Genomic DNA, 23,727 nt, shown 5'->3' on the forward strand with positions numbered 1-23,727 from the left:
GGGCCACAGAGGGCCTAACGCCCACACCACATTCAGTTTCCTGGATATCAGGAAGTTTGGGATAACGAGCTGAGTTAGGGGCATTCGCAGGAAGTACAACTGTAAAGCCACGGACTGCTATAATGGTTTTGCTCCAGCTGAGTGACCTTGGAAAAGAGCATCATGGCTCTGTCAACAGTCTCCATCTGCTTTTTTTGAACATGGCTGGCGAGTTAAAAACTTTTACATAGAGCAACTATTTGTTTACGAACTTGTATCGAGACATGTTGCCCGGCTGTTGTATTGCTAAACTGACGATTTACCACTTTGGCTTGGCACAACGGGTCTTGCACCAAAAAGCAGTTTGGGTCAATCGCGTTGCTGCCCGTGTCGCAGGCAGCCAGCCTTCACCCGCGCGTGATCTCCCACCACCACGCAGCCCCCCCCCCCTCCCCAGGCACCTCACCAGATTCCGCCCGGAGTTCAGACTTTCCAGGCAAGATGTGGGAGAGTTGGTAATAGCCATTTCTGATGATTTAGCATTTCATCATCTTCTCATTCAAGGTATTCGGCTTTGAGGGAAACCAGCAAAATCCGATTTATTTTTTTTTAAATGAGAAAGTTAGAGTTCAAAGTTTATCTTTTCAGTTCTCAAGAGGATTAACAGCAGGCTTTAAGAAACAGTTTTTTAAAAAAATCAAGTTAAAATTCCACATAAGGCACCTCTATTTCAGGTTTTTTTTTTTTTGACACAGATACAACAGCACGCAAGACTAGCTCACAGGGAGCAAGCCAAGCCATGTGAAGCATGGATTTCTGCTAAAGAGCTGAGAGCTTCCAGGATGGGTGGCTGGTCCCAGGCTGCACGCCCGGCCTTGGGAACACTAGTTTCACCAGGAATTTTTTGTGTGATTTTTGAGGAAGATGAGCTACAGCGATCATCACAGCGTTGCTGCGGCAAGCAGCCAGCCTTACCCTAAAAGCCCTGGGCTACCATAAGGCTCATTAGTTGTAGTTGGGTCTTCCGTGACACCAAAAATTAGCAGCAAAGCAGTTGTGCCATGGAACCATGAATTCTGCTTTAGGTGGGCAATTTGTAGGGCTCAGCTGTAGGGTACAATGCCAGCTGATGAAGTTGTTCTTCCTTCAAGAATTAATTGTATTTCCTGCCTTTCCTGGCAGAAGGTGCTTCTGCTGCTGGAGAAGTGGCCAAAGTCAAACCCACAGCAGCAGAAGCAGGTTCAGAACAGCCTCCCAGGATCATCAGTGTGATTCCTCACAGCCGGGCTCTTTTCTAGACACATTTCATGATAATAATACACAGCCTTGGAGGGAGCAGCAGCAGTAAATTGCTGCTGTTGAGAAACCTGGTAACAGCTTTGCCACCCGGTACTTCTGGGATGACCCGAGACAGCCTAATTCTGAATTACCCTCAGTTCCCAGAAGTTATCCCTACTTTAAAACACCAACTCCTCTAGAACTAAAGCAGCAGCTAAATTCAAATTACTATGAAATAAAGCAATCACGATATCTATCTACAATAAGCAATTTCCCCTTAGACTGTCTTCAAGAGGCCTCCCACAGCAGAACATGGGAGTTCAGCAAGGTGGGAACCTCTAGCTGTAATGAACTATTTCCCATTTTACTTCACCACAACATGTTATGCTATGAAAACACAGAATCAAAGCTGCAGCTGAGAAAAATAATTAAACCCCTCTACCCCCCCAACAGCAGGCTGCCCTTTAGCAGAAACAAGGTTTAAGTACAATCCAGAGGATTCAACTGCAGTGGTATTAGCTTCATTTGACTGTATTTAAATAAAACAAAGCATTAAAAAAAAAAAAAAAAACAGGCACTAAAACACCCTCAATGCTTACACCATGTACCAGCCGAGCCCCACATATGTGGCACGCAACAGCCTCTCTCCAACCCTCCCTGGGCAGGCTGTCAGGCAGTTTGTGGATGTCACAGAACACAAGAAGCCATTTCCATGAAGCAGCGTAACAAGAAGATTCACAAGTCAGCTCCCAACCAGGTTGCTCGGTTCAAGCCTGCAGCCACAAGTCCCACGGTGTTCCCAGCAAGATGACAGACGAGGATACAGCCGGTACCTGATAACCACAAACATGGAACAGGCACATCTCCCTCCCGCTGCAGCCTCCCCCTCCCCACAACGGGCAGTCTTGTTCAGCTCAGCCCTTAGAGTTTCTTCAGGCGACTGTACAGTTCCCTTTTGCTCTTCTCGCCAGCCCACGTTCGGCTTTTGGTGCGGAACCTTTTCAAGTCTTCTTTAAAGTCCTCATGGTGCATGGGGCGATAGCTCTGGGGCTCGCAGAAACTCTGGGGAAAGAGAAGCTGGTTTCACTTCAGTGTGTCAGGAGTGATGATCTCTTTTGAGACTCACCAACAGAGCCGGATAGCAACCATTCAAACAATACCAGCAGAAAAAACAGAAACAGCCCCCCCACACTCTATGCAGGAGCTTCATACCAGACACTCACGAACAAACCCGTGATATTCAGATTACAGCTACTTCAGAAGTGATAGCTATTAAACAAAGGACTTTCAGGCCTGTGTACAGAGCTCTCACCCCAAATTTTCTGGCAGACATCAATACACAAACTAAGCCTGTCTAGTATTCACCTTGAAACAGCACAGATTTGAAGAATACTTGTAACTCGGGACCGGCCCACCCCTGGCTCACACACCAGAGCATCAAAGGCTGTTGTTGACTGTTCCATGCTGCCACCTTGAGGCCCTCGGTCCTTCCACCTCAGGAGAGGATACCCACGGGGCCCGAAACAAAACCCAGGCATCCACCGCCACAGGGGAGCCAGCAGATCCCAGGGAGAGCCAAAAACCAGGACAGCACTCAGTGGCATGAACATCGGCATCCCCCACGACGGCCCAAACGCTGGGAGACCCAATATCCCACTGGGAAACGGCCAGCCAGCCACAGAAAGGCCAAATATCTCGCATCTCTCTGAAAACACACCAAGTCACAGAACAGGAAGGTAGTCTAAGAGCTACTCTGAAGTGTGGGGGCCTGAGAGGGACTTAAGTGACAGCCAGGGCACAGTCTAGTTTGTGTCAGAACAGTAGGAAGAACTAGCTGGAGAAAGAGAGTACAGCCACTGAAATGCTGAAGCGGCAGAAGCCAAGTGATACAAGAGACGCCATCCTGAGAACACTGGGAAGAGAGCTGCTGGGCATTTTTTAGTTTCCTTTTCTGAATTAGAGGCTGAAAACTCAGAGTTCAAGTTTTTCAATTTTGCTATTTTAGTATGAAACTTCAGCTTTCCATTTGTTATATGGCAGTTACTGTCAAGCCTGTCTTCTCTCCTAGTCTTTGCAGGCTAAGTAGTCTTAAATTCCTTCTCCAAACGACATTTTGGCCTCCTAGTTGTTACAAAGGGCAGAAACCAGTTTTATATTTTACTCTTGAGACAAGTGGAAAAACCTTTCAGCTATGGCAGCAAGACAGCTCTGAAGTACGGAATAGGCTTAGAGACCCTCACTGCCAAATTTTAACTGCTCCCAGTACAGTAGAGCACTGTGAAACAGAGCAGGAAAAGCTACCCCAGCAAAAAACACTACTCCAAAGAGAAGTCTAATCAAGTATGAATACATCAATATTGTTGATCTATTGTTTCTTCTCCTCTGAGTGCGAAAGATGAATTTAAGAGAACGTCACTTACGCGGCATCTTAAGAAGAAGTCCTTGTAACCCCCCTTCAGGACATACAGTTCTGGGTAATGGAGGTTGGGGTATTCGTTACCCAGCCTGTCCCGCTCTCTCACAAACCGGCACCTGTAGCAGGAAAAAAATCCTGTGTTAAATCTCACATTCAACAAGTAACACCTGAAAACAGCTCTCACCCAAAACTTCCCATTCCTGGGATTATAGAAGCAAGCCATTGCCTATCAGGAACAGGCTGAGAAGCCACACTGGCTGCAAAGCTGTGGCTAACTGGTTTTTCCTTTCCCTCTCTAAGCATTCCAATGCGCCAGCCCAACTTCAGCATGGCCATTCACATCATGGGCTGTGTCACATCCCTGCCAGAGGCGACAACCAACATCTCCTCATGATAAACTGTGTATTAAGTAGCACACCAGCACAGTAACTGGTGCCATCCCAAAAGCTTTGCTCTCAACTAGCACAGCAGTAAGTTCTTATCTAGGGGAGCGTGGGATAACTCACATGCGAGGACCCCGCTCCGAAGAAAACTCGCAGTGGAACACTATTATCACTCGTTTGTTCTCTGATGGCTGGATTGGCTTCTTAAGCAAGTAGTCTTCCACATCCTCTTCCATATGCAGGTTTACAGCACCCTGTAAAGGCAGAGTAATGCCCGAGCACATGCTGTGAGTAGAGGAGAACAGTAACAAACCTATCCCACTTCCTTGCAAGCTGTTTCCTCATCTTAGTTTCCTAGAGGAGCTCTGGCAACCCCCTCCAGCCATTGGGAACACAGCTTCAAACCCAAGCAGAACATTACAGACAGTCTAACACCGACTCTGGGTGACCTGGACCTGATTCCGATTGCTGTTTCAACAGCTATAGGTTGTGGCTCATTAGATTTCCTTTCCCACCTCATTGTATTTGAGAGGGCCAGCCAGCTTACTCAAGCAGCAAACTTCAACATCAATTATGTTTTGCACAGCCATTTGTTCTTTGAAGTCTGTGGTTTAAATGAAGTTTAATATTCTAAATTTTAGCTTCCCTAGATCTCAGGATGCTGGACACCGAGTGTCTTACATCCTCCTCCGGAACTGTCTCCCTGCTTGCCACACAGGCCATCTCTTCTGCTTAAGGAAAGCAGAATGTTCCCTCCTTTGAGGGAAAACTCACTTTATAATCCAAGTGCGAGCTCAGTGTCCTGAGATTCATGCAGTGTGTAGGCATAACAGGATCACAGACCCCAGTGGGGCACTTGGGCGCCTCAGCTATAACATATCCACATGGCCTTGGATACTTGCTAGTAAAAAGCAGCCTCACATGGTGCCAAGTGACCCCAGTTTGCAACTTCAGACAACTCTACATTGCTTTTATGGGGTCAACATACCTTGATGTGTCCTCCTTCGTACTCATACGGGTATCTACAATCAATTATCACGCATTCCTTGATGAAGCTTGCAAACTTCCCAGTCAGCACAGACACAATCTGGGAAAAAAAAAAAAAAAAAAAAGTTCAGATGTTTCAACATGTTTTTGTATCATTCCCCCCCCAGTAAAGAATCTTTCTTACTGTCCCTGGGGCACATACCATTTCTGAGTCAATATATTTTAAGTCTTGATGTTTCCCATCGACAGTATGGAATAAATAACCCTGTAAGACAGACAGCATTTAATTGAGAAAATTCCAAACACGAGCCACATAGGCAATAGCACAGCATCCAGCAGTTAATCTTGTAACACAGACACTTTATTGACAAGAATCTCTTCAGCAAAGCTCAAGAGTTAAAACCAAGAATTCTAAACTTCAGGGACAGAATTTTATTTTTGGTTCCTATACTGAAGGGATTTTGTAGATTTTTTGAATAACCACAAATTAATCGCTTTGCGTCTAACCTATGAAAGCACCCTTCTCACAGACAGCCTTTCCTAGTAATTTGAATATGTACTGTTACAGAAGGGAAGTGCTTTACTTGGGCTGGTTTGAGACATCTCTACCAAGAGAGGCCATTAAAACACTTGAATTAACACTTGACCACTTGAATTACCTTTGAGAAGTCACCAATAAGGTCTCTCTGGTCACTGTCCAAAATGCTTTCGATCTCTGCTGTGGAGGATTGTGTCTTTACCATTTTCAAACTCTAGAGGAACACAGGTTAGAGATCAATGCTGAGCACTGACAGCAGAGAGGGATCCTTTTCCCACAACATAACAGAAAACTAAGAGTTTACTCTGAAGCTCTGAACTACAACTCCCCAGCCTCCCCTTTGGATTAAAGCAAAACTCAGGCTCAAGAGTATGCAACTACTGCACCAGCTCCCCCAAATCTCCTGCACTATGCAGAGAGAATGCAGTTTTGCTAGGTCAGCAATTCACCTGAAGAAGCGCTCTCATTAACCTTCATAAACTAGACACCTATATTAGATCCTCTCCTAATCAATTTTCTATTACAAAATTGGATGCCAAGCCACCAACCGTTGAGTCCTCAGAAGGTGTTCCAGGCAGGCTTTTCCTCTTCTTGCTCTTCCCTGGAGAATTGTCTTCCTGGGATCTCTCCATCCTTTTCTGGGTGGTTCTTCCTACACCACTAGTCAGAGATGAAGAGCCAAACAACCGGCATCGTTTGGCCTGCGAGGAAGGGGAAAAGTTAGGGGCTGTCTAGCAAAGATTTAGTTTAGAAACTAAGCAAGCCTCAGACTTTCAGACTATTACAAATTTTGCCTTATATAACACGGCCACTGCACAGCAACAGCAGGATGTTAATAGGGTCATCTAAATTCAGGACCTACATTTCCAGTAATACTTGTTTCTTGCTCTGCGGACTGGGTGAGCTTGGAGCACCCATAAGCAATATGAAATGCTAGCAGAGTGCTTTATACCAATTAGCAGACAATCTATCAGCACATTAAGGAGCCTTTTGCTGGAGTCTAAACTCCCTTCAAGTCTGTTATCATAAGATCAGGCTACAGGCATTCCAGGTAAGTCTGTGCAGAATGTACTCAAGCTATGTCAACAAGTATCTGATAAGGGACGCCCAGATCTTCTCACATTTATGAAGTGTTTTTGTAAAAAGAAAGTTAATGCCTATATAGGCAGACAATGAGCATTGTTCCACACTGACGATGTCCTTGAGGTAAACAGGCTTTAGAGATAAGCAAATACTGAAGGGGGTTTATGCTGTATCTTGTTTTGTTGTTGTTATTAGGGATACAGGATCAGAGACAGTGTGATCACTTGTCTCAGTAGTGAAAACGTCTGCCAGAACAAAGTCCCCATCTCTGTTCTGTTGTGCTCTGCCAGAACACTTACCCGATTGTCTGTTTTCCTCATGACTAGTGGTGCAGTCCAGAGGCTCGCCACATCAGATGGCATCTCCTCATCGTTCTGAGAAAGAAAGAAAGTTCATTCTCATCTACTTCACTGTGGGCAGAGACTGTAAATACAGCTTCTGCACAGCATGGGCAAACATTCCAGCTGAATTCAGCTGCCAGAGCAGTTTTAGGAATTTAACTCAATTACTAGTCCAATACTCAAATGAAATAATGGAACCGAGTCGAGACATGTTAGAGAAGGTAAGTTATATCAATTCATTGATTAACAATGATGTTCCTCCAAAGCTTTAAGCATTTCAAATTCAGTTAGAAACAGTCTTCTACTTAAGTGGCTCAAAAGTAAATATCACCTCTAGCTCCTTCAGCAAGTTTCTAAAGAAAAATGCCAACTATTCAAATAATTCTCTTGAGTAATGCAATTCTCATCTGCCAAGAGGAACAGCAGCAATTCTTAAACTAACGGCTGTTCACACAGCAAGTAAATCCCACTGTCTGCACAAGGAAAGAGCACATATAAGATAGAGATGCTGAAACATAAGAGTTGGAAAAAGGTGATGATAACTCATCTTCTAGGATTCCCTAGTACATAGCTTTTTGCAGTTTGACTTACCACACTGACTTCTGCTAGAACATACGTGCACCACGGACACATATTGTTGGCAGACTATTAACATTAGACAGCTGATTTTGAAATGTCTATCATATTTCCTTTGTACATACCTTCAAATCTTGCTCATCTAGCAGCTCTAGGAATCCATCGTCATCTTCACTTTCAGAGGAAGTCAGAGAAGACTGCTGCAGGAAAGCTGGCCTGTAGTTCTCCTGTTCACCCATCGGTATTTCACCCATGGGAAACTGAGACAAGACAGTTTTAACAGCATTCCTTCTCTTTACTGCAGGGTGCTATAACCACAGAGATGATGCTGTGCCTCTCACTGCACTACAGAAAACACGGTGGTTATTCCACCACCTTGAATACACTGGCTTGAGCAAACCCCAAAGAGAGTTCCAATACTTCTACTGGATCCCTAGAACAGCAGGGTGCTTCATTAGCCTCATTAAGCAATAACCCTCTTCTCTGGAAGAAGCTATCCAGTGAAGGTGCAAAAGAGAGAAATGGGTGCTGTCAGTAAGATCAAGAACTAATATAAACTGCAGCTGATAAGCCCAAGATCAAGAGTGCTAAGCAGGATGAAGGACTACCAGATCCAAGGAGTGGAGACAAGACTTAACCCCCCAGCTCTGTTTCCGTGCAAGGACCCATCATGTTTTTTCATTCTATTTGCTTTTTCTAAGCAATAGAATACAAAGAAGGTAATATTTTCTTCCTGGATGTCATATCTGGACATAAGATCCAGTTGCATCCACACAATTGGCTTCATTGTTGCAAATGCATCTGCCTCAATATAAGTATCTACTTTATTGGTAGTGAAAACAATTACAAACTAAATTCCTCTATTCCACATCAGTGTCCACACTCCCTTGACTTACTGCAGCATAACCTCAGCTCTGTATTGACTAACCTTTCACAGACTACAGAACAATCCATGTTTCAAACTTCTGACCATCTCATGAGCCAAATGCGAGAAGAGTTTTCTTGTCTGGCAGATAGATAAGTTTTTCTGTTTGGCACATGAAGAGTGGTGACTAACAGCACTGCCTTAGAACCATGATGCAATTTTTTCTTCCTCACAGACAGTAGGTATGCAGAGGATTAGGTGAGAATTAGTTGTAAAGAACACTGTAATACTTACTATCTGAGCTGAAGATGACTTCTGCCTTGGTCCAGGAAGACCTTTTCCATCACGGGAATGGATGTGCACAGAACAACGAGAAGCTGGTTTGGTTGGCTTCTTAAACTCAAACGATTCCTGAATTAAAAAGGAGCAAAGTGATCATTTTACCACAATGACAAACTGTGTAAATCGCTAGGATCATTTTATCTTTTCAGGTTTGTTTTTTTTTTTTTTTGAAACTACCTGAGGTTTTGGGTTTAAGTTCCCTGCTGCCAACAGGAACAGTCTGAAGGCGAATGTTTACAAATTAAAGATGTTACAATAGTGATTCATTTAACATAATCAAGCTTTTATCCTCTTGATATCTCCTACAGGCTTAAGGCTTTTCTATTTCTTTTTGTCAGTCAACTTCTCTGCAAAAGAAATCATTTTTAAAGGCAGCCTGTCTCCTGACACCCACTCTTCTGTAGAAACCTGTCGGAGTCCTACTGGTGGGATTTCCAGCAGCAAGGCCTTTCAGACCAAGTAGGCAAAAGGACATTTGTGCTGTGAGGAACCAGGACTCCCCATGTCAGCAGTGGAAAGAGATGAGGTGATCTATCTGAACAGCTGTCTGGAGGCACCCCTCGTAGCTATCTAAAGCTAGCAGTATGAATACATTTTCCCTTGCCACAGCCTAAAAGGAGTCAGGTTCAGTAGCACAAAGGTAGAGCTGGGCAATCAAAGTCTACCAAATTTTTATTAACCCATAATCAGTTTGCAGTCGCTATAATCAGTGCTGTCGCACTTCGCTGCAAGTTCCCCTAAGATAAGCTATGCAAAACTTTGTTATGTCTGAACTACAGCCGGGCAGAGAGTAAATGAAGCCTTTTCCACCACATCCACTGTTGAAGCAAGCGGTGTGCTAATTCAGCTTCCTTGGTACCGCCTCTTACACCATACCATCACAAGCAACAGAAAGCAACACTTACATTCTCCTTATTTTCATCTTGTTCCAGCAGTTGAAAAGCATCACTATCCGGAGAATTGGAATGGTTTCTCTTCAGGGCAGGACTGGATCCCAGGAGGCTTTGCTACAACGTTCATACAAAAGTGCCAGTTCAGTATTGTGCAATATAGTCTTTGCACAACTACATTTTAAGCAAAACAGGGATTAATAAAGACTGTAAGGTCTCCAACTACAAATTGGTGCAAACTATGTGCCTGAGTCTTTTATGCTGACATCTCGGTACAGGTACCAAAATGCTTCAACTGCATTAGGGACAAAGCCACATGACTGAAATTTCACACCAACATGAACAAGACTTCGAGTTTACAAGCTGTAATTTTGACAGTTTTCATTAAGCACCACAGCAGCTGTTCTTGAAGCCGGAAAATTAACAAGTTATGGAATGTATCCAACTAAAAACACTTAACATGCTAAATCCTTTAACATTTATAGAATATCAATACCACCCTCACTTACTGGCAGTGAATGTATTCTTCTGAAAGGCATTCGTAAGCTACAATGAAAAAGAACCAAGATTTATTTCAACATTTTGTTTTGAAAGACAGTAACATGAATAGAACTCACTCCCCCCCCCCAGTAAAACTCCATAAGCTACAACAGTCACTGACAAAGAAGTTAAAAGTATACTTACTTTAGTCTGCTAGATTCAAGAATTGCTTTCTCAAACCTAAAAGCAAGTGAGATGCCCCACAGTTAGTACTGAAGGATAGTACACTAAAAATCAACCTTGTATTTAAGTCATGGAGTGTTATGCTAAGCAGAAGCCAACATGCTTCTGGATGACACTTTGTCTTTCTCAAAAGCTATTTATAGCCAGCTTAACCCATCATAGTTTTTGAAACACTACCTAGACTCCTTCTCCCCCTTCTTTCCCCAAATTCTTTTCGGCATTGTTTAGGCAAGAAGCTAGGTTGAAGGAAGAAAAGCTCAGTAAATCAGGAACCAAGGACATCTGTCCCCCATCCCTGGGGACAGAATATTAGGGAAAGAAAAAAAAATCTAATTGAGAGTGGCAAATTCAAACTCAGAGAAACTGCTTAGTATCAGTTAGGGCATATACAAGCATAAATTATAATTTAAGTGGTGAGTGAAAACTGCAACTTACATGCAATTTGGTACAACCTCATACTCCTGGTAAGGTGCCAATGTCATGCTCAAACAGTCTGGTTGGTACAACACATTAACTCAAACCCAAGACTTGTTAAGTACTCTGGGACACAGACAAGACAGAAAGCCTAGCATCTCAAGCTGCAGAGCACTACAGCACGCACTTCTAGAAGTTTCAGAGAGAAAAGCCCACTGCACGCATACCAGCAAAGGAAAAGCCACGTCAAGCCTCTCATTAGCCTACGTTTGTTAATGGTGCAACATGAAATGCCAGAAGTCAGGCTTAGCATATGGTTACATACGTTTCCTCCATGGTATTGTCTGAGGTTGCAGGACCAGGTGAATCCAAAGCACAACCTGCAGAGGAGAGACAGCGTTTTCAACCGAGTGGTATCTTAGCACCTAGGAAACGCGAAGTATTGGACATTGCGAGATTTCCTCTGAAAGACCCTGAGCTTAGAGAGGAAACTGATGTAGGAAATCCAGTCTGCAGCCTCATCTCAGGGTAGAAGCAAACAGTTACAGATACTCCATACTCTTGGTTTTTCACCATCGATAATCAGGTGTTAGTGCTTGGGGAAAAATAGGAGTAATTAAAAAAAAGCACCCCTAACCCTGTCTAGAATGTCATATAGAACAGAGTGCTACCACGTAACGTGGAATACCCTTGTCTTATTCTCTCACACGCACATCTTAATAAACAACTTAATCCTTCAGGGTTTTTTAAGCCATGTGTTTAGTTACACCTCTTTATAGGAAGAAACTCTGGCCTCATTCCAAAAAAAGTAGTCAAAAGACCCTTCTTAATGCATGCGAGGGTACTGCAAACAACTGCAAGCACTCCCTAAGCACAAACCAAGTGAAACGTTACAACTACATAGCACCTAAGTACAGTCAAATATGAAGCCTACTTAAGCACAGATCCCCGAGGAGTTTTTGTATTATGGTAGTATTCACAAGCCCTAGCGATAGGCCAACAGCTTACCAGAATGCACTCTATACCATCATGACAAGACTTGCTGCTACTTCAGTGACTGTGATCTAAACAAACAACTACAAAGAATTAATTTGACTAACATGACAGGTAGTGGTCTTGGCACAGCAGAAACATTAATCATGAGTGTTTTGTAAACACTTAAGACCTGTTTGGAGACAGGAAAAGAAGAAAAAAGCCAAGAAGAAAGTGAAGATTTAGCAAGCTTGGTTTTTCTATCCTGCTCTGTGGTTTGTGAGCTATGCCCATGTTTTAACAGTTCATAAAGTTCCTTTGAAGGCTGAAAGTACCACGTGCAGTCAGACTGGTGCATAAATTCGGGTGGAGACACTGATTCCCATCGCTGGGCTGAACCAATGAAGTATCAGAAGCTTCCCTGATTCTACAAGTTATGGGGTAATAGCTTCTAGTGAAATTTCATTTTCACTGATAAAGCATCTCATCTGAAAAAAATACTTCTAGGCAAGTATCAGTACTAAGAAAGATGCAGCTCCCTAGGTTTTAGATAAACAATCAGCTCTTGTTAACAAAAAGCCACAAAAAAACCACCCAAGCCACAAGACAAACGCTGCTCAACAGCCTTGATTTGAGTGTGCAGAGCAGGTTAGCACAGTTTGGGTTTAAAGAGAGAAACCACACAGCGACAACTTGCTTTCATCCAAGTTATCACCCTCCAAAGGGCAGAAACTCAAACCAGTCCCATTCAGAGCTGAATGCAGATATGCAATGGATCCTAACAATGAAGAATGAAACACTATCTCCCCGTTTTCCAGACCACAGCCCCAACACGCAACTATAAATGCTCACAAGCCAATATCTGCAAGACACCACAGACTAGAGAATGGTGGGAATCCAATTCACTAGTGAAGCCTATCTTGGGCTATCTGTGGCAGCCTTCATCTTCAGCTGTCTCTACTGCAAGAAAGGCTGACACACTCATGATAAGGTGTTGACCTACTACCATGTACAGAGCAGAACATCAAGGCAATCAGAAAATGGCAGTGATAAACATCACCCTGGAGTACAAAGCATGACAGGTCAGCGACCACGTCTTAACAGCCATCCTAAGAAAAAAAAAAGGAAAAAGCCATCTCTGTCAGAGTGAACCAGTTTTTCCTCCGTGCTAGTTCTACTCCTAACATGCTCCAGGACAATTAAAGCAAAAAAACCCACCCACAACCCAAACCATGAACTGCCGTGATGGTTTGCCTGCCTCCCTCCTTTCAAGAGCATAAGAATGAGAAGTGGCTGCAGGGATTGCAGGCAAGCAGCATTAGTTCTCTCTCCAAACCCTGGAAGCTGCTTGCAGTAGAAGCCATGTAAAGATAAGATGCTTTTCATTTCTTACTTGTTATTTATTAATTGAGAAAGCCATACCTGAGTCTGTTGATTCTGATGACACTGTTCTTTGTAAACCATTAGTATTCTTGTTCCCCACATCTTGCTCAGGGTTTTCGTGCTGACTGTAAAGGAAGTTAGGTATTTGTTTTAAACACTCACTGAAGCAAGAAATACAACATAGGAGTGCCTGAACGTAGATATACAGCACAGGTAGTCATAACCTGAAACCTTTATCATCGGCCAAGTGAAAGGATTCCAGCTTGGCAATCCTGCAGAGTGCAGTCTCTCATGCTCCATGTGCTGTTGAGTACCCAGGGATAATGCCACCACCAGATTACCACACTCAGATCTAACACCTACAAGGGCTTCAGCTTCAGGTTTTGGTTTTCTTTCTTCAAACCTGCACATGCAGTGCTGATAATATTAGAACTTAGGCTTCCAAAACAGAGACAGGGAGAGTGCCATTCAAGACAATAATTACCCCGGTTGCCTTCCTGGTCACCTCACACCAAACTTCCAAGCTTTTCTCCATGACACACTAACTGGGAGGGGTTTTTTGAAACAATGTTTTAGAGCCTGTCCTGAACTTGTGCCTTCACAAATGAAGGTCCTAATACAACAAAATGACAGACCTTGCAATAAAACTTTAAGGACTAAAAACAATTTAAAGTGTGCAGTAGATTATTGGTGCCTGTAATCACACCAGCACCTCCCAAACCACTCACCAGAAACACCTCTATCAAAGCCCCCTCAGCCTTCTTGGGACTGCAACCCTCTCTTCAGCAGCCACTCATTTAATTATTGTCTCGCATAGAAAAATTACCAAACTTCTAACTCAAACTCATTTTCATAAGTAGTTAGCTCTCAAATTTTGTCTTACCAACTAAGCAAGTTCTTCTCTGCTCATATAACCATCAGACCAGTCTAAATCATTCTGTAGGTGAAGGGGCTCGAGGCATCCAGAGCCTGAGGAACACCAGCCCCTGACCTGACACGTGTGCAAGCACAAACACTGCTCTGCCAGCAGGCAGGGAACCTTGAGGCAAGCTCTCCTGCCCGACTGCTGAGCCACATCAGACACACACTAGCTTCATATGTGGGCAGGGGTCACAGCAGCTTCAATACAGAGAGATATGCATACCATATGTAGCGTTACTCTATATTGCCTTAAATAAGGGAAAAGCTAATTGAGTGTGTTAATGGGTTAATTAAAAAAATGCATCTGGGCGCAAGCTAGGGCTACAAACTGAAAGGACAGAATAATGAACAGGGAGGGGAGTGGTGCAAATAATTTACAGGAATTCCAGGAATCTGAAGGAGGGAAGGATCATAAAGAAAGCAGGTGATTACAGAAATTAGAATGATATAAAAACAGCAAACAAAGGAAAAATACCAGGGTGGCCATCAAGACCAGAGTGGGCCAGGGCAAAACGGGAGCCATACAAGAGACAAACTGTAGAGGTTACCATAGGAATAATGGGATTAAAGGAGTTAGACACTAGTAACAGCAAAATTGGATTGAGCAACTGCACAGCTGGAGTTACAGGCAGAAAAGAGCAGCAGAGCCCAGAGACTGCAGCACTTTCCATATGCAAAACAGTAAAGAGAGGAGGGGAAGGACGGACACAAAGGTACCAGCATTAATTTGTGGGAGAGGGGAAAGCACCCAGTCCTGGGGCCAGGCACAGGGAAGGGCTCAGGAGCAAGGTGGATGCCCAGAGCAGAACCAGAGGAAGATGGTGGCACACCGCAGGGAGAAGATGGCCCACACCGCAGGAGCCACGACCGCGTTGGGGGGGGGGGGGGGGGGGGGGGGGGGGGGGGGGGGGAGGGTGGCCCAATCTTGGGGCTCCCTAGGGAGAAAGGGGCAGGAGAGAAGGGGGCTATTTGGTGGAAGGACGGGTGGGGGGAGAACAGAGCTCTGCAGGGGTGGAGGTGGGTGGGGGGGAGTTTAAGGGAGTCGTGGAGGCCTCGGGTTTGCGGGGGGGGGGGGGCATAGGAAGAACTCCTGGAGGCCTCATTTTGGGGGGGGGGAGGGAAGAAACAGTTCGAGGCCTCGTTTTTTTGGGGGGGAGGATTATGAGAAGAGGTCTTTGAGGCCTCAGTTTTAAGGGGGGGGGGTGTTTGGAAGGACAGAACGCAGGATGAGGTCCTCAAGGCCTCACTTTCGGAGGGAGAAGGAGATTAAGAGAGATCCTCAAGGCCTCGATTTGGGGGGGCGGGGCAGGGAGGAAGGAGAAGAAGAGATCCACGAGGCCTCACTTTTGGGGGGGGGGGGGGGGTAGATGAGGTCCCCGAGGCCTTGCTTCTGAAAGAGGGGGGCAGGGAAGGAGAAGAGCTCCTCCAGGGCTTGCGGGGGGGGGGGGGGGGGGGGGAATAGGAGAAAAGTTCCACAAGGCCTCGCTGCGGGGGAGGGAGTGGAACGGAAGGAGAACAATTCCTCGAGGCCTTGCTGCTTTTTTTTTTTTTTTTTTTTTTTTCAAATGGGGGGAGGAGAAGAGCTCCCCCAGGCCTCCCTTCGGGTCCGGGGGTGGGGGGAGAAGAGGCCCTGGGGGGGGGGGGGATGGTCCCTTAGGCCTCACTTCGGGTCCGGGAGGGAAGAAGGGGGGGGAATGGTACCTCGAGGCCTCGGGGTTTTTTTTGGGGGGGTGGTAGAGGCGGGGGTGAGGGGTGCCCCGGGGACAGCGCTCAGCAGAAGGGGGCCCCCCCCCCGCTTTGACTGACCCGCGTCCCAGCTGCTCCATGGTGAGGCGGAGGTCGGAAACCGGCGAGAGGTCGGCGGGAAAGAGAGACTTGACCACGGCGGGTGAAGCGGGAGAAGCCGGGGAGAGAAGCAGGAGGCGGCGGCGGTAAGAACCGCCCGGTGCGGGATCCATGGAGCCGAGCCGAGCCGAGCCGAGCTAAACCCCTCACCGTCCTCCTGTCAGCGCGGCCCGCACCGCTTTGACCCCAGCCGCTGCCCGTCGCCCGCTCCGAAGCTGGCGCCAAACTGCCCCTCCGCCAATCAAAACGGCCCTCTGCGCGACGTTTGAAGGGGGCGGGTGTTTTTTTTCAATCTCCCCGCCCACCGCTTTCGTTCTGACCAGTAAGAACGCCGGCGGGCGCCTCACTCCCCGCCTCCAACTGTTGCTTGACGTCGCTCCTGCCCAATAGAGAAGCCAGCCAATGGGGTGCCTCAAGTAGCGTTCCTGCGTGCCAAAGGGGGGGGACTACATTTCCCAGCATGCAACGCGGAGGAGGACAACGCGTCAAACGCGTTGTCCTCCTCCGCGTTGCATGCTGGGAAATGTAGTCCCCCCCGCTTTGCCACCATATCTCCGCCTGTCTCCCTTTAGCCGTCCCTCCACCGGCCCTGGGCCTGAGGGGAAGTCGGTAAAACTGGGAAAGGTGAGGGGGGGGGGAAAAGGCATAAACTCAACAGGTAACTGGGTCTCGGTGAGCCGAGGAACCCTCCCCACGTCATTTCTCCTCAAAGGAGATCTCTGTGAGAACAACAAACGAGCGGCATCACCGGGGAAGCAGCGGCCACTTTTGTGAGGCGTTCGGTGAGCGGCAGCCTGAAAATCAGAAGCCAGCGTGCGTCCCTGTGGCACTGAGATGGGGTTCGTGGAGCAGTGGCACTTGTGGAATAGGAGTGGGAGAAGAGAGACATGTCAGCACGTGAGGTGCAGAAAGCAGGCGCAACTGGGCTCCAAATAACCCCCGCAGACCTTTTCTCATGTCCTCTCCCTCCAAGAGGCTGTGATATTTACCCAGGCACTGCTGTTTGCCTTACAAATGGACACGATGCTCAGCTTTTCAGAGGACCCGTTGCCCCACCCTGCCTTTTCCCTGCCCTGCCCGCGGTCACGGAGCAGGACGGAGGCGGCGATGGTTGTGCTGGGGAAAGGAGGGGACTCCTTGTGTGGGTCATCCCTCAGGCCTGTCTGGTTGTGGACACTGCAGGTGCAAGGGGAGCAGTCCCAGCTCCAAAACACACAGTCCCATTTTACAGGTGGAGAAACAGGGTGACAGAGTGAAGTGCTCGGGACAGGCAGCGTGGCTCCAGTAGGTCGTGTGTCTTGTCACGTAAGGGTTTGCAGGTCTCTGCCGTCAAGCCGAGCCCCTGGCAGATGTGCTCTGCTGGATCTCCCTGGGGTGGTTTTGACGGCTGCTGTCTCCAGGGCTGATCACATTGGGTCCAGTGCTCTCAGCCTGACACAGAGACCTAAAGGCCTTGTCGGGGGATCCCACACCTCCAGGTGTCCCTCTGCCTGGGCCCTCCCACCCACCAGATTCACGTGATGCTCCCAGTTGCTGGATTAGACAATATGGCATTTGCTCCCTTTCTGACCACCCAGGATCTCACAGTTCCCCATCACACCCCCATCGCTGCCGCTCTTCCAGCCTGGAGAGCCTCAGGTGGTGCCCTCACTCCAGCTCTCCAGTCGTCCCTGCCCCTCTGTGAACGTTTTCCTTTCAAGCAACAGTTTTTATGGTTTTACGTGAGCAGTTACCACCACTATTAGCAGCTCCGTGGTTCCACCCCAAGTTCCTGGGTGTGGGGTGGCTGCATCCCCATGCCGCCTACAACACAGCACAACACAGTGAGCCAAAGCAAGCCATGCAGAGCTGCCAAAGACCAGCATGAGCAGTCAGAGCATCTTCCCTGCCCCTCTCCTGCTTATTTGTGTGTGTCCTCAGTGCCCGCAGAGACAGGTGGGACACTGTCACTGTGAGATCTCCCCAGGACACCAGCATGCAGACACCCCCAGACAGCACAACATATCTTTAATGCTCCAGAGGACCTGGCAGGAGGAGATGCAGCAACATGCAGAGGGGATCCAGCCCAGGCAGAGCTGCAGTGAGTCTGCAACGCGATGCTGCGTCATTCCCACACCTCTTGCCTATTCAGCTAGCCAAGGGCACTGGCAGGGGACTGGGAGGCATCTGACCCTGTCAGGCACACAGCTGGATGTAGGCTTCTTGTGACCAGAGCCAAAAGTATGGGAAGACCTTCTCTGTGAAGGAGGCCTTGAACTGCAAGATCTGCATCCCGTTCTGCGCATTGTAGAAGGTCACTTGGCCTGCTTCGTAGTCCAGGTGGACCTTGATTCTCCGGGGCTCTTGCTTCAGTGCCAGAGGGGCGGGGGGCATGTGGAGTGCCGTGTACTGGTGATTCCAGTCCAGCCGCAGGGCCCAGATCTTCCCCATGGCCATGCTAAGCGATTCCTTCCTCTGCACAGACTCCACGGCCACCCCCACAGCCCAGCTGTCCCCATCCCCTACCTCCACCTCCCAGTAATGCTTCCCGGCCGTGAACCCCTGGGACCCTAGGACGCTGGGGCTGCCCGTGAATCTCTTGGGGCTATCAGGGAGGTTTTGCTGCCCGTCTCCCAGCCACACGGTTTTGCGGTCCTTCGAGAGGATCAGGTATGGGCTTGCCGTCTCTGGGTCCAGCGTCACCTTCACTAATGCACAACAGAGCAAAACATCAGTCCATTGCCTGCTGAGGAGCGAACCAGCACCTCTCCCTCCTCTTCCGTGGGGCTGGGATGTGTACTCTGCGCACAGCAGTCAGGCATGCCCCGCAAGCGCAAACACGCAGCCCCCTCGGGCGACATGGGACACGGGACCCTCGCTGCCCTCCCCACTGGGACCCACGGGTGAAGCAACGCTCCCTGAAGCAGGACTGAGCCAGGCAGCCTCCCCGCGCGCAGGGGACAGACGCAATGGACTTTGCTGAACCTGCTTTGCTAATCCCGTGCTGGATATTTCTGGGTCCAAGTGTGATGGGGCTGCAGGCAGGCTGGGTGTGGGGAAGCAATATATCCCCGTGGGTGTGTGGAAGCATCGCCTGCAAGGCAGCAGTGGTGCCAGGCCAGTCCCTGCTCCAGTGACAAGGGGGACGAATGGTCACCAAAGGGAAAACCAGCTCCTAACCCCGCTCCGCCCAGTAACCAGGCAAAGCCGGAGCCACCGGTTCATGTGGAATGTTCTGCTGCCATCCTGCGGCCGTCCCGCACGGCCACAGAGGTGTCACCGCGCAGTGTCACCACCCCAGGCCCTTTGCTAAATAAACTCAGACCTCCGGGGCCCCGGCTCACGGTGGGGACCGCAGTGTTGGGGAAACTGAGGCACGTCAGGTCCCTCATCCCAAAAACTGAGAGGGCAGAGACCGGCCTTGGCACAAACAGCGCCAGCCGGACCCGAGCCCTGCGATGCTGCCAGGACTGTGTGGACCCTGAGCACCTGCAAAAGCATTTCTGATCTGTGCCTAAAAGCCAGCTCAAAATGCATATGGCCCCTCTGCTTAACTAGTCACAGCCTTACACATTGCGGCATAAGAATAAAGTCTCCAGAGACAGGGAAGCCGAGGGCCTTGTGCTGCCCTGGCCCTCGCTTGGTGTTAGAGGACAGCATCGCTGGGCATTGCCTGACATGGGGACGGACCTGGATTTTTGTAGCAGGCCTAGTCAAAACGAAGGGACCCAGTTTTAGACAGACCCTGGATTTAGAGGTTGTGGTATGAGCCCATCTCTGCCCCAAGGATGGAAGGAAACTCATTCTGGAAAGCTTTTCTCCCTCATTTGTGCCCATCAGCTCTAGAAACTTACCCCTTTCTCTGTCCATCTCGCTCAGCAGGTTCACTAGAGGAAGGAAAGGAAGATGCATGAGTCTCTCTCCTCCTGTGACATCTTTCCTGCTCCCCATCAGGACAGCAAACCAGACATGGAGCGCTCTCCCCAGCTCCCGCAGCCCCAGGCTCCAGCAAAACCCATCTTGGAGACGCGTCCCATCTGAAGCAGGCATGTTTTGCTCCGAAACCCCAGGCAGAGGCACTGGGCAGTGAGGATCTCCCGCTGCAGCCAAGCCCAGGGGAAGCACAGCACAGAGACAGCAGTGGCCCACCTGGGACCCAGACACCAGCTACACAACAAGGTATCGCTCACCACTTCATTGCTTTACCTTTGAATTTGTCCACCACAGCCACGACCAGCTGGCTTATCTCAGAGAGGCTCTTAACTGTCCTCTGCAGCTCCAGAGAAACCGGCTCTGGGATCGAGGCCCTGGCCACCTCGCAGCTGAGGGGGAAACAAGACGGAGAGGAGCTCTGACCCCAGCAGTCAGCCAGCACCCAGGGCCAGGAGGAAAACGGGGGGAAAATCCCCTACAGCAACAGAACTCTGGGGAGCTGTGTCCCAGCTATTGGCACGGGAACCCCATCTTTAACAGGGGTGCAACGACCTCTGGTTCCAGATAACATCACATTAAACCCCAAATACTCAGGAGGGCAAAGCCACCTCCCTCCCGGCTGCTGCTGCTTGCAGCATTTCCAAACCTCTGCCCAAAAGAGCTGCATGGGAGGAGAGTGATGCTGAGCCTGTTTCGTACCTGCTCAGGGTTTTGCCAACATCCTGGAAAAGAGAAAACACCAGGTCAGCTCTAGCACCACCGAGAAGGACCACGTTCCCCGGGGCAGTGCGTTACAGTTGCTCCCATGCTGCATGAAGCAGGGTGATAGGGATCAGGGAGGGGGGTCACACCACTCTCCTGGGGACTCTCTGGTGACTCGCTCACCCAAATCCTCGCCTTCCCTCAACTCACACTGCAGGCCCAGACTCACACCAGCCACACCACGCACCGCGGTGTCACAGCCTGGCCGCTGGCACGCCGGCCGGTGCCGTGCTGCCCTTGGCTCCAAGGCTCTGGGCTGCACGGGCACCAGGATGCAGAGGGTGCCAGGTGGGTGCCCCCAGCCTCACCAGGGGGGTCACAGCGCCCGGGTGGGTGACGCAGCCTCACCATAAGGAACTCGACCACCGGCTGGTCACGTTTCTTCTCTATCTCCGCAGTCAGTGTGTCCAGCAGCGATTTCCTCTCTGAAACACTGGAGACGTATTCGTGGCGCTCCTTGGTGAGCTCCCTCTGCGCCTGGTCAAGCTTGGCCAGCAGAATGCCCTCCTGCTCCTGCAGGAACTGCTGCAGCTGCTTGAAGGTGTCCTGCAGCCTCTGCCGCTCCGAGGCCACCTTCTCCTGCAAGGCACCCGCACGGAGGCCCCTGAAGCATCCCATCCTCCAGGACCCTCCGCGTGGGCACGGGGACCCGGTGCTGCGGAGAGGGGGCAACGATCATGGGGAAAAGGAGAAGAGTTTTTGGGAAGGAAAAGCTGGAAGAGTGGAGGAGGGAGAGGGGTGGCAAGTCTGGATGTTGATGGACCCAAGATGACAGCAGAGTCTGAATGAGAGCAGGATGGAAGAAGGATATAAGGGACGGACAGAGAGGGAGAGAGAAAAGTTGTTGTTATGGAGTGTTGTTATTGAAAAGGAGAGAAGTATATATGGGGAGAGGGAAAGATGGGATGCGCCTATGAGGATGGGTGGATAAGCAGGCAGGGGGGCACAGTGAGAGAAACACATACCAGCAGGCCATCACTTTTCTCTTCTCCTTTGGGCTTAAATTCTTCTTTCTCTTTTTGTAGAAAAACCAGGTTGCTCTGGAGTGTCTCCTGGAGGCGGGAGGAAAAAAAAGTGTATTTTGTGATTTTGGGGTTACGTTTGCAGGAGTGAGATGATGTCACCAAGCAGCCTCTGTGGGGACAATACCGCTCTGCAGGGTCACTGGGGGTGGGTTTTGAGCTCAGCTCTGTGGGGAAGGGAAGAGCCCGGAGGTGGCACCCACCTCTCTCCCAGCACGCCTTACAGACAGGCTAGGGAGATCCCCAGGCACAGCTGTTTTGGCCAGAAACATTTCTGGAATAGCTTCACGTGGAAACCCTGAAGTTTGTGGTTTGGTTTTTTGTTGTTTTTTTTTAATTAGGAAAAACAACTTTTGGTGTTGGAAGTGGGATTTGTGGGAAGAGGTTTGCAGTGACAGCAGCACTGTGTCTCAGACGCACTCCATAAATTCACCGGAGTATTAAAAAAAAACAAACCTTGTGCTCCTCCAAGCCGTGCCCTGTGGCAGAGCGGGCTCCTGGCAGGGGGGACCCCAGCCTACATGTTGGGGGGAGACCATGTTCCTCATAGCTGCAGCCCCAGCCCTGTCCCTGGCTGGGGACATATGGGGCACTAGGGACCTTGTTGGGCCACGGAGGGGTGAGGAGCGAGAGGGACCTGCACTCCTGGGTGGGCTGGGGGGGGGCGATGGGCAGTGGGAGCCACAGGAGAATCAGCAGCCCCATCAGGGTGGCAGGGATACGGGACCCCAGCCCGCGGCAAGACTGGGACCCCAAACCATGGCCAGATGGGGACCCTAACCCGTACCCAGAGGGAGACCCCAGCCAGCAGCCGGATGGGGACCCAAATCCGTGGCTGGACAGGGACCCTAACCCGAGCCCGGAGGGGACCCAGACCTCTGCCCCAAGGGGTCCCCAGCCCATGAATGGAGGGGGACCCCAGCCTGTGCTCAGAGGAGACCCCAGTCCATGTGCAGAGGGGACCCAGACCCGTGCCTAGAGGGGACCTCAGCCTGCGCCTGGGAGGGACCCCAGATTTGTGCCTGGAGGGGACCCCAGCCTGTGCCTGAGGGGACCCAGATCCGTGCCCAGAGGGGACCCCAGCCCGTGCTCGGGGGGACCCCGACCCCTGCCTGGAAGGGACCCCTGACGCATGCCCGGAGGGACCCCCGACGCGTGCCCGGAGGGGACCCCAGCCCGTGCTCGGGGGGACCCCGACCCCTGCCTGGAAGGGACCCGTGACACGTGCCCGGAGGGACCCCCGACGCGTGCCCGGAGGGGACCCCAGCCCATCCCGGGGGGGGGGGGGAACACCCAGCCCACTCCCCAAGGGCCCCCAGCCCCTGCCCAGAGCCGCCCCCCTCCCCACGCAGGTCCCCCCCCCTTACCCGGAGCTGTTGGGCAGCCTCCTCGGCGAGGCGTGCGCGGTGGTCTCGGTGCCGGGGCTCCTCTCGGCAGAGGGGGCAGATGGGGACGCGGCAGCTCTCGCAGAAGAGTCCCAGGACCTCGCCGTGGGGCTGGCAGCGGGGTCGTCGCCCCTCGTCCCCCAGGGCCCCCGCCAGCCCCGCCACGGCACCCAACGAGCGGTTGGGCCGCAGCGAGCCGGGGGCCACGGTGGCGCGGCACTGGGGGCAGGCGGCGGGGCGCGGCGGGACCCCCAGCACCTCGGCCATGCAGGGGCCGCAGAAGTTGTGGCCGCATTCGGTGATGACGGGCTCGGAGAAGAGCTCCAGGCAGACGGGGCAAGTGGCCTCGGCCTGCAGGCACTCGCCCAGCGCCAGCACGGCCCGCGCCATGTCTACCGGAGAACCGCCGCTTCCCGGAAAGGGCGGGGAGGGGGGACGACGACACACGGTCCGCGCACATGTATGTGCATGCACGCACGCGTGTAGGCACGTGTGTGTGTGTGTGTGTGCAGGCGTGTGCGTGTATGTTGGCGCGTGTGCGGTCATGTGCGTGTGGATGTGTGCCTGCGTGTCTGCCTTTGCGTCGGTACGTGCGTATGTGTTGGCATGTGCGTGCACGGGTATTTGCACGCACGTGTATACCTGTGCGTGCACGTGTACGTGCGTGAATGTATGCATGTGTGTTGGCACACGCGTGTGTACGTCAGTGC

General features: G+C 50.1%; 2 protein-coding genes across 3 annotated transcripts; both read right to left on the reverse strand.

The window, feature by feature from the left end:
* Nucleotides 1-552: 552 nt before the first annotated feature.
* On the reverse strand, nucleotides 553-16,345 carry CDC25A (cell division cycle 25A). Of its 2 annotated transcripts, none has more exons than XM_030008165.2 (16): nucleotides 15,898-16,345; nucleotides 13,210-13,295; nucleotides 11,141-11,195; nucleotides 10,363-10,398; nucleotides 10,188-10,224; nucleotides 9,694-9,795; nucleotides 8,741-8,857; nucleotides 7,707-7,841; nucleotides 6,964-7,038; nucleotides 6,130-6,282; nucleotides 5,703-5,795; nucleotides 5,246-5,308; nucleotides 5,045-5,143; nucleotides 4,180-4,310; nucleotides 3,678-3,789; nucleotides 553-2,319 (listed from the first exon to the last, which is right to left on the reverse strand). In XM_030008165.2, the coding sequence occupies exons 1-16, from the start codon at nucleotides 16,047-16,049 to the stop codon at nucleotides 2,179-2,181; spliced, it is 1,587 nt and encodes a 528-aa protein (XP_029864025.1). In that variant the 5' UTR covers nucleotides 16,050-16,345; the 3' UTR covers nucleotides 553-2,178. The 2 variants fall into 2 exon arrangements, with proteins under 2 accessions (XP_029864025.1, XP_029864026.2); XM_030008166.2 differs by lacking the exon at nucleotides 15,898-16,345 and adding an exon at nucleotides 10,837-10,894 and having other exon boundaries at nucleotides 13,210-13,271.
* A 1,581-nt stretch (nucleotides 16,346-17,926) lies between these two features.
* LOC115338970 (E3 ubiquitin-protein ligase TRIM7-like) lies at nucleotides 17,927-23,565 on the reverse strand. Its single transcript, XM_030008144.2, has 7 exons — nucleotides 23,000-23,565; nucleotides 21,576-21,662; nucleotides 20,959-21,189; nucleotides 20,548-20,570; nucleotides 20,122-20,237; nucleotides 19,770-19,802; nucleotides 17,927-18,623 (listed from the first exon to the last, which is right to left on the reverse strand). The coding sequence occupies exons 1-7, from the start codon at nucleotides 23,561-23,563 to the stop codon at nucleotides 18,112-18,114; spliced, it is 1,566 nt and encodes a 521-aa protein (XP_029864004.2). The 5' UTR covers nucleotides 23,564-23,565; the 3' UTR covers nucleotides 17,927-18,111.
* Nucleotides 23,566-23,727: the final 162 nt, after the last annotated feature.

Source organism: Aquila chrysaetos, chromosome 3 (assembly GCF_900496995.4).
Source record: "Aquila chrysaetos chrysaetos chromosome 3, bAquChr1.4, whole genome shotgun sequence".
In the NCBI taxonomy this organism is placed as follows: Eukaryota; Metazoa; Chordata; class Aves; order Accipitriformes; family Accipitridae; genus Aquila; species Aquila chrysaetos.